The following is an 11103-nucleotide window of genomic DNA, read 5'->3' on the forward strand; positions in this document are numbered from 1 at the left end:
TTTAATTTACCCTTTGTTATTTTAACATCAAAATGTTGAGCGATCACCGGATAGTTTACAAATGGAATGGATATTGCTGTGACAGCATCTCAAAATGGGCGTGTTGCATCATAAAGAACTTTATTTGTATTTTTTGTGTTCCACCTCTGAACGTATCTAGTCTATTTAAATTTTAATAGTAATTGTTTTAATAAATTGAATGAATCTGAAATGTTGCGTACTTAATATTGACAACTGAGTTATTTTTCTGTATAAATATTTTCAATAAACAGACAATTGATAAGTACAAATTCAAATATTAAGTAAAGTGTGTTGAGAACATGATCGTTTAAATTCATTTAAATCACATTTATATAACTTTGCAAAAATTCATTTATCGACAATTTTCTGCCCTTTGCATTTATGATATATTGTTTCAATTTATCAATTACATTTTTTTCCTTCGAAAATGGCTAAATTATTAAAAATTAAATAGTATTTATTGAATCAAATATTGAGAGTAGTGGATATTTAGTTTCGCTGTATTACGAGTTTTCATCATTTATTCAATCGAATGCCTTTTATTTCTGAAACAAAATTCTTTGCCGATCGAAACATTTACCTTGTTTGAACAATTGTTTGCGCCGTTGTTAAGGACTGCTTGGACATCTAACTTAAGCTTTGGTAGCGGACTTTTCGTTTAATTGCATAAATATAATGTAGACACAACCCACCAATTCCGATTTTTTCGCAAATGTTTAGATACCAAACTGAATTGGAATACTGGATACGGATTTTCTTGGTTTTCCACTCCAAATTTCTTCCGATTCAACATTCCATATTATTACGGCTGTTGCCAAGAAATAAATCAAAGCCAATACCGAACTAAATATCGATGGCCACCTTTTGGCACTTGTGTCAAGAAAAAAAAAGTGGTCGAAACATTTTTCAATGGTTAATGATCTAAATAGCACTTAAACCATAATTGTGTCCCAAACGCGGACGATTTTTGATCGATAAAGAGTCTCACAACATAAGAGCAATTAAATACATCGCATCAGGTGAAGAAATAACCATCTATTATGCTGATGATTATTTCGGCAATAAAAATGAAAACTGAGAATGCTCAACTTGCATAGATATTGAAGTACCGAACCATTCTAATCCAGTTCGAGTAGAGTAAATCGAAAATGCAACAAATGATAGATACCACGACTTTCATGTCTAATTGCCATTTCAAACTTAAAAAATTCAGTTCTCAAAACAAACATAATTAAAAGATGTGTCCAAAACAAATCAAAATCCAAACAATAAAACCAGCTTATTTCACGTGCTCTTTATTCAACGCAAATAAATCAAGTACGTTATCATTTTCATCGAAATGTGGTCCAATTAATTGATATGACACTCATATTTTCTACTTGGAATATAAATAAGGTGGTTACAGATCAGTGATAAAACGACATATAATTCGTTTAAGTTTTTCAAAGTCACATGATGTTTAATTCTAGCACAAATTTTCAATAATCTTTTTACTGAAGTCATGTGATCGAGATGTTGTCGAATTATAAAAATGTAGTTGAAAAATCCACATTCATGCCCATTGAGTCAAATACAAAACGAATTTAATTCAATTGTACAATGCTCCTTTTGAACACAATATACATAATCCAATGTCTACAGAAAATTCCAAGTAAGTTTTCTCACAAAATGTTTTAGCTCTGATACTTCTCTCTGTCCAAACCCAAATTATTTGTTTATTTGGAAACATTGCTGCAAAATCATTTTTTTTTTACGGATTCAACAGCATTGGCTCGAACACTTTTTCGAAACCATCGACAGCAAGTCTTAAAATCTCAGCTAATTGTTGTTCATAATTTATTTAGTTTTCTTCAGTGAGTGCCACTCAGTCATCGTCGATATTATACGATAGAATGACAACAACTGCGTATATTTTTCTGAATATATATTTTCAGTGAACTGACAATTAATAAGTACAAAATTTGTATGCATGTATGTATGTACTACAAATGTATGTACTACAAATTTAAATGCTAAGTAAAGTGTGTTGAGTACAAGATCGTTTAAATACATAATTTGAATTCATAATTTTTCCGTTTTTGATATTCTAGAATTTCGATTAAAAACAAAATCAAAACTATTCAAATGAAAGCAAAAACACATTTGAATTTATATGACTTTTCAAAAAATTGCATTTATTGCTGTCCTTTTCAGTTTTGTTCAAAGCTTTTTTTTCAGGATTGTCACAAACTGAAATCGTTTTATGTTCCTAATTTGCTTATTTTTACATTTTCTATTTTTTATTTATTGAAATTTGTTGACTTTATGATTGCCAAGGAGGGTTAATTTTACATTCAATAATTTCAACTCTTGTTAAATTTAATGGTGAAACGATTTCAATAGATTAATACGTATTATATTGGATTTATTTATTGTATTTTTTCTTTTTTCTCTGTAGATACATTGCCATATTCAAGAGAGCTATAAAGATTTGAAACAATCAATGTGCGTGAAGCACAATCTTGTGAAAAGCATTGCGTTTGACGAAAAGTCACAGTTGGAGTGTTTTGGAGGTGTTTTTTTAAGGTCTTCATATCGAGAAATTTGTTCTAAGCGCCCAATAAAAAGTGTTTAACGTATGAATTTTTGGTCTTCCTGTATCTCCTGATCCAATACTTACTCTTTTGAGAATATATAGCAGGACAAAGTTTATACAAAGTGATCAGGCTTAAATCAAAACAAATCGCAAGTATTTGTGTCACAAAACTAATTTTATTGAATTGATTAATTCAATTTCACATGAAATAGATCTTAAATTTTCCGAAATTTGACACACATTTGAAAGGATATTTTGAAAAAGCAGATATTTTTTTCTCGGTGTTGCGACCTGCAATTAAAACACAAGAATAAATAAATAAGTTAATATAAAATCTGGGTAAATGTTGAAGAGTGACTTCTTACCATTTTGAAATTTGGATTGGCTTTTATCTGCTGCTCTTATATTCCTCTTCACAGTATGGGCATTTGTGTTCACATCCGCATCGTTTGCATCTGCAATACACGTACTTATATTTTGCTTCCGAGTCTGAACTTTCATACGTGGAGTCCGAATGCTCGCTTCTGGTATCCGAGTCCGAATTTGATTTCTTGTCATCTTTGTCATCCATTGCGCCTTAAAACAAAATTATATTGATTAACATTTATGAATTTTATTTTGTGTAAACAAAATTTATCGAACTTTCTTTGAAAAATGAAAAAATATAAAATTAAGCAAAAAAAACATGAATGTGTAACACTAATTACCTTCTTTTTCAGTACTTTCTTTCACTCGGTTGACAATGCGATTGAATTGAAACCGCTTGTTCGGATGAGCTTATATAGTAAATTCACCAGCTATGACACTCATCAAAGTGACTCAAAAACTAGCTTATTTCAGCTATATTTTGAATAAATACGCATTCTTATCGAAGAGTTGTTTGGACAGTCGGTTAATTTGCGGCGACCAATTCAAAAATGATGATCATACGTCGCGCATAATTGTTATTTATAAATGCGATCTTTTATAAGACTGAATGTGATGATTCACATGAAATTCAATACATTTTCCATAAAATCAGGCCCGATCAGACCAATTTATTTGCTAAACAATTACGAAAATAATAAGCACTGTGACCGGCTCTGGTTGATCGGCTTCATGCTATAAATGAGTATGCGTTTATCGACTTGTGTTTATATAGTGGTATAACTGATTTCAAGCTCAAAATAACTGCGAATTAATCAACAATTAAAACTGATAAAAATATCAAATCTTATCATTTCTTTTGAAATATTCGTGTATTAGTTTGTTATTGAAATCTTTGTTAAATAAATAATTCTATTTAAATAACATAAAAGGTATCGGTTTTTTCAGCGAAATTATTTTAAATTGAATTTCTGCTTTGAAATTGTACGATTTCAATGAAATGAATCGAAAAAAACTTAAAAACGAAATAATTTTTTTCAGCCAAACACTTCTTCTATACATATTGAAAGCGTCAATGGTCAAGAGAAAGGTTGAAGAAATTCAACCGTCAATGGAAAAAAACGAGAGACCAAATTAAGATCCACTTCAAGAAAAGAGAAAAAGTACCATGAGTTTTGAATTTTTCTCACTCAATATATGTCAAAATAATAATTGATATATATATTGATGTATTTCAATGTAATTTTGAGTGAAAAAATCCTTTTCCGGATCAACTCTTTCCAAGTCTTAATTATTCACCATATTTTGCCAATCAATAATCCAATGAAAAACATCACCATTGTTACATTTTTCCCCCAGAATTTGATTTCGTTTCTACCAAGATTGTTTTTACAACAATAATTTGACTCATAATTCGAGAATATCCGCTGTTGAAAATTGTCAATTTTTTTTTTTAATCAAATGGAAATAATCAAACAAACTACTACGACTTACGACCAGTAGAATTATTTTATTACATTTATAATGTCTTATAATATACAATTATCTTCTTTTTTCATTTCAAAACTTATGTCAAAATTAAAGGTATCGCTTTTCACTTCAAATTCAAATCATTACAATCCATCGTTTGTATTTTTTTTTCTGATTGAAAATACAAAATAATTATCTTTTATCAAAGTTCAGTGATTGTTTTTATTTTTGTTGCTTCGTTTGTTTTTTTTTCTGTTTTATTCAAGAGTATAACGATGCTATCATTTGTATTCCTTACGATCGAATGGTCTTTTCATTAAAATAACAGCTCGATTCGACATTGAGTGGTTCTATATTTTCAAAAACGTTCAGTCATCAACACGCATGTGGACACTCTTCAGATTTAAATTTACACATTCAATGATTCACTAGCGTTGGTTATTTATTCAGGTGCTCGAAAAAAAAAAATCTCTCTCTCTATAATATAGAGCCTATATATGTATATCAGATTATATTTGTGTGAATTATTTGGATAATTTGAAAAGATCTCTGTTTTGTGTGTGATTTTCTTTGTTTTTTGTATTTTTCCAAACAAATTCTTTCTGCATTATTATTGTTATCTGTGGTTGATTTTTTTTTGTAGCAAATAAATAACAATAAAAAACTGTATATCTAGTTAAGATTCTCTTGAAATACCTCGACCCCATCATTATCGTTTTCCAAATTATTATTTTGATTATCATTTTGTTCATTTGATTGTGACGCTGAGTTGGCTGGTTCTTGTTTCATAATTATTTCATGGCAAAATGGGCATCGATCTTGAACGTACAACCATTTACGCAAACAAACACCATGGAAATAATGATTGCATCGAGTGATTTTGGCTGATGTCATTTCCTAATTTAAAATTGAAAACAAAAAACGGTCAAATTATGATGATATTATTTTGGCTTGTAATTTGACATGTAATCGCATTTTGATCAGTACCTGATAGCAGATAGCACAAACGTCATCAAATTGTTCCAATTGTTGATAGCTGGCCTCTGGAAGTGAGGAGATTTTATGAACGGCCGTTCGTCGTTTCATGAATACTGCCCATCCAGCACGTGCTTCGCACCAAATATTGAAATAGGCATGAATGCCCATCATAAAAGCTCTAATTGCACCACCTTGAAAATGTTATAAACGAATATTTATCAGAAAAATCGGTCTCATTGTGGCGAAAGTATCGTCGTAACGTACCTGATTCAAATAGGAGAATCCAGGCTCCATTGAAGAACAAGAATATTCCGAAACAGAATTCAACGGAATTTCCAAAGGCTTTTATATAGTAAACGTAGTCATCTAATTTTTCCCAGAATGTTTGACGTCTGGCATCCAACAGGAAAAGCGTGTATGTTGCAAGACTAACCAAAACCTGAAAATTCAACAAAATCGAATTAATTAATGAAATTAAAAAAAAAAAAATCGGTGACGCCGATGTGCTTACTTTGACGATGACTTCAATTGAAAATGCTGTAACAGCTAGCAGCCATGTTGACGGTGGATGTCGTGACCATAGAGCGGTTAATAATACAATTGGTGCAACTAATAGAAAACCACAAACGCATAAGGCGCGAATATGTCGTTTTCGTGATGGATTTCGTGCTGCGCTCAATGACATCAAAATCGGTGCAACGATATTATGCAAAAAGTGTAGTAAAGCGGTGATCAATAGACAAAAATTGCGACACAATCGAATGAAACGTTTTTCGGGCGACAATGATGTGAGACCCGTTTGAAGTGCCAATATATAGAATAAAATTGCCGATACGGTTCCAATCGATTTATCCTCATCGTAATCTTCGGATAATAAGAACCACTGAAACATTTTTCCAATATAATAACAAATCAGCGATACAATGCTGGTCATGCCAAGCACTGCCGTTAACGTTTCACAGCCACTGACCAACAGATTTTGCATTGTTGTCCAATAGGATAGTGTGTCCTTTGACGATAGCATAAGCGTCATAAAATGTTCACCAATTCTGAAAATGTAACGAAAAATCGAAAATTGAATGAAATAAAATCTGCAATAAAATCAAATTCATCTTACCTAATGGTCCAAAAAGCTCGTAGCACACATGGCACATTCAAGCGTTGCCATTCATTTTCAACCAATGCCGATAGCCCGAAATTGGTGGCAAAATTTTTTGCATGCTCATAACCATTCAATAGCGTTTTAATTATATCAAATGATGAACTCCATAGTGCAATTTTCGATAGAGCCAAAGGCATTATAGCGGCAAATGCGGGGGAATGTTTGAGTATTGGCTGGGGTAATGGTAACATGGCTAGCAACAATGGCATTAGAAAGCTAACGGGCAACAATGTTTGAATGCTTTTGTATTTCGGTCCCAAATGTATATACGAGAATATTTTCCCAATTATCCATTGGGCAAATAGGTGCGGTAGTATGGCAACAGCAACACCACGCGGATCCATCAAACGATTTACATTCAATGCCAAAATATCTTCCAGCAAACATGGCCCATCACCAATCAACGCTATCGCAGATACATTGCTCCAATAAGATAGAAATATTAAACCTATTGATACTATGTACATATAAACAATAACCAAGTGCCTTGTCCATAACATAAATATACAGGCGGCGCTGAGACATCCTGTTGATTAAAAATTAAAAAAAAAAAATCTGATTAATTCATTTATTTTGAAATGACATAAAATCTAAAAAAAAACTTTGGACTTCAATCATTTAACAAATCAGTCAATTTTTTACCGTCTGTCTCGCATTTAAAATGTTGTTGTTTTTGCTCTCTCCCTTCTGAATCACAATCATAAACCCCTTGCCCCCTCTTTGATTGAATTTTTCATGAATAATGTTAGATCGGGTGCTTCTAATATTGTGCTACGTCATAATGACGGCTGTACTTTAGACTGATATGGCTGGTGTTTTTTTTATTCGTTCTTTTCTGTGTCGCTCTTAAACACATTAATACGTAATTTCATTTACAGACATCATATATGCTATCAAATGTTGAAAAATATTAGCGCGCCGCACACACGGTGGCTGGTGTGTGAGAACGCATGAATTGCTAACTTGTTCAAGAATTATGTGTACTATCACTTTTCTGTGAACGTTTCTCTACCGTTTGATGTTGTATGTATATATATTATAACACAATTAGGTTGATATTATTTATTGATTGATTAATTTTGTGTCGAATAATTAAATATTGTTCGAAAGACAAGGGGCGACAGAGGATACAATGACATTTCACTTCGATTCGATTCATTTCACTTAAAATAAATTCCAATAAATTTGTCAAGACGTTTAAGTTTGGAATCTTTTGGTCGGTCAAGAAATTGTAATGAATCGCATGAAATACTGATGGAAACAGCAGTTTATCAAATGTCAACGTCATTCTATTTTACTTTCATCCGGTTTAATTTTAGCGCATGCATAAAATAGCTCGAATAAGAAAACAAACAACGAAAATTTATCTTTGTTCTAATGTTCATTCAAATCAACGAGAAAAAATGTGCCACATTTGAAATTGAACGACAAAAATTAAAATCGAAATCTCACATGCAAAGCATTATTTTATAGTAATTGGATTTTGAAAATCGGTGCTATGTTACCGAATTTTTTTTTCTCGGCCGTAGTAAGGTGTTGTTGTCTCTATTTATATACTATTGAACAACACGCCATAATAACCGAGGTGGTGAGCACCACTTATATAGTGGACACGTATTGTACTCGTAACATCTCGCACACAGTTTGTAAATTCATTTTGTTTTTTGTTTTTTTTCGATATGTGTGTGACTATCCCTGTCTTTCTTGCTGCCTTTTTTTTCGGCCGATATTCTTTCAATATATCGCCAATAAAATAGAATAATCAAAAATGAGAACATCCAAGCACCGTCAACAATGTGACAAACAATTGCTTTGCGATAAAAAAAATGAGAGAAGAGAGAAGCAACAAAAAAAATAAATAAATAAATAAACAAAATACATCACATTAACATTCACACATGCAGCATTTCTATTTTAATCAAAGTGGATGTGCTGTGGCAATGTGACGCTTCACCACTATTTGGGGTTATGTAAATTATTGCTGACTGTCTCGTTGAGATATTTTGTATTTATCAATGTACCCGTACATAATATACATCTCTCTGGCGGGTGCCATGTGGAAAATAAAAACAATGACAGCCGCAGCACCAACAACATCGACAGGAGCCGATGAAATGAGCAACGACCACGTATATTTGCAATTGATTCCACGCAATTCCACGCCACTTCGTCTAATTAGCATATGCAATGTTCACACAAACACAACACACACACACACAATTACGATACAAATTGCACAGTGGAATCGAACACAAATTTAGAGCAAACATACTTCTCACGGCTAACAGTGACGTTGTTAATCGTTGCAATTGAACAAAAAAAAAATATGATGATTTAAGAAAATGCATATATCCGAAGGAGGCAACACATCTGTGTCAATTTTCATAGTCGATTTGTTGATTTTATGATTTGTGTGATTCAAATTTGTTGTTGTTTTGCGCAAATATCCACACTTACCTAATAAACATGATGTAAATTTTAAACTGGTCAATGATATTAATTTGTAAAATTCGGTGTCATCGACGGAACCCGCTGACATAGCATCACCGAATAATTCAGCTGACGTTGTATTTAGAATTTGATCTAAGCTGCTATTACTACTACTAAAATTACTATTGATGGTGCCATTGAATAGATGGTTATCACTCGCAGCGCCAGCCGGGGATGATGTTGTGGTCTGATCGATTGGAATTTGGCCATTGACCAGTATGTTGGAGTCATTTTGTGTTGAAAATGGTAGTCCCATACTAATCTTTAGTATTTCATCAATGATGAAAATTGGCGGTACACGCAATATCACATCAACAAAACCCAGCATTTTTGTTCTCATCGACATCGTAACCCTTTCGATATTTCTTGTTTATGTTGTTGTGTTTTCACTTAAATGCACGGAATCTATTGTGACGTCTACTTAATTCTTCTACTTTTTTTTTTCTTATGTTGATAAGTTGCTGGTTTGTTCAGCTTTGATTTCGTGTTGCTTCTTGAATCGTCGCGCAATTTCATCGACGAACCAACAATTTTTGTTGTTGTTGTTGTTGTTTTGTTTTCAAAGCTGTGGTATTGTACACCGTGCCTGTTGGCTTAAATTGACACCTTTATACAAATTCCATGCCATTTACTTGTGTACACCACATCAAATCAAAAGCACCACTTGTTCTTTATCGCCTTCATTAAATGACCTTTTTCAATCGACACAAATACAATTGTGAAAAAGAAAAAAAATTCACGGATTTTAAAGAAATAACAACGAGACGAACGAACAAAAAAAAACACACAAAAATGAAGATCTACAGAAAAATTATCACGTTTCTGTGCCTTCGCGTTTATATCGTTCGATTTGATTTCAGAAGCGTACGCTGTAGCTTAATGTTCACCTTTAACGTGTGTTTATTGGTGTCACTCAATATGGTTTTTTTTTAAATAGATATTTTATTCAATTTTGTTTTCTTTGTACAGGGAACTCGTTGACTTTTTAATTGAGCCAGCACACAATTGAAGTACAATTAGAATAAACTAAACATTATTATTTCTAATGCATTTCGGATACGATATAATTTGTAATATTTGTACACTGTGTTTTCATTGAATTTTCTATTCCGAATTTCTTCTTTATTGACACACATACACTTCGAATATTGTTATGTTTCATTTGATTCTCTCTGTCTCAGTATCTGTCTCTTTCGAATATTTGATGTTGGCCAATAACAGATGATCGTTCGGACGAAATATTATTTATGTTTTGTTTAAAAAAAAATGTTATATGTTTACATAAAATTAAGCGTTTGTTTTCATTAAAAAATTAAACAGTTTTTTTTGGTAAGCAAATTAAAAAGAAAAAAAAAGAAATTGCGAAATTTATGAAGTTGTTTTTTTCTTCTTCTTTCATTTGAGTATTCAACAAAACGCAGTGCAAGAGTTTATTTCGTATGTGTTATATTTATTTGACACGAAAAAAATATATATTCTCTATGTTTCACACACTATAGAAAAACTCTTACTGTCGTTTGACAAGAAAGATGTGAAACATTCGAAGAGGGCACTGCGTGTTTGACGTATGTGTTTAATTCATTCAAACTTTTTATATCCATAGAACATTCTCGCAATTAGTTTTTTTTTCTTCAGCGCATCGAACAGCACCATCTATTGTAAGAATAATGCAACACACTTTTAGTTAAACGCATTTTATATTAAAGCGAATACAAGTGAATTAATTCGAATGTTATCGTTTGAAAATGAACAGTTTTAATAAATTATTCAAAAAACCGTCAAATTGTTTGATAACAGATGAATTGGGCTTTTAACGATAATTAGTACTAGCATTTTTTTTTATTCGATTAATAAATAAAACAATTTTAAATTGTATTTTATTCGAGAAAAAAGTTAGAAGCCAATGGAGGAGCCCAACAATTTTTTGAATTTAAGTTTAGCAAAAAAAACCTATTAAAGTAGTAAATATAGAAAAAAACACCTCAAAAGTAAATTCAGTTGAGTTCACACATGTTGGTAATTAAATTTAAACTATAATATA

At 31.8% G+C, this 11103-nt stretch overlaps 1 protein-coding gene and 1 long non-coding RNA gene across 2 annotated transcripts; both read right to left on the minus strand.

The window, feature by feature from the left end:
* Window positions 1–2750: 2750 nt before the first annotated feature.
* Window positions 2751–3649, minus strand: LOC116338109. Its single transcript, XR_004200851.1, has 3 exons — window positions 3304–3649; window positions 2962–3172; window positions 2751–2887 (listed from the first exon to the last, which is right to left on the minus strand). It is a non-coding gene; the product is annotated as an uncharacterized LOC116338109 (long non-coding RNA).
* A 616-nt stretch (window positions 3650–4265) lies between these two features.
* Window positions 4266–10508, minus strand: LOC116336989 (protein TRC8 homolog). The gene is made up of 6 exons (XM_031761260.1): window positions 9030–10508; window positions 6528–7098; window positions 5922–6459; window positions 5675–5849; window positions 5420–5601; window positions 4266–5329 (listed from the first exon to the last, which is right to left on the minus strand). Exons 1-6 carry the CDS (start codon window positions 9406–9408, stop codon window positions 5105–5107), a joined length of 2070 nt encoding a protein of 689 aa, XP_031617120.1. The 5' UTR covers window positions 9409–10508; the 3' UTR covers window positions 4266–5104.
* Between the last annotated feature and the right edge of the window lie 595 nt (window positions 10509–11103).

This window comes from Contarinia nasturtii, unplaced genomic scaffold (genome assembly GCF_009176525.2).
Source record: "Contarinia nasturtii isolate CC-2019 unplaced genomic scaffold, AAFC_CNas_1.1 Cnas_scaffold_78, whole genome shotgun sequence".
NCBI classification, from domain to species: Eukaryota; Metazoa; Arthropoda; class Insecta; order Diptera; family Cecidomyiidae; genus Contarinia; species Contarinia nasturtii.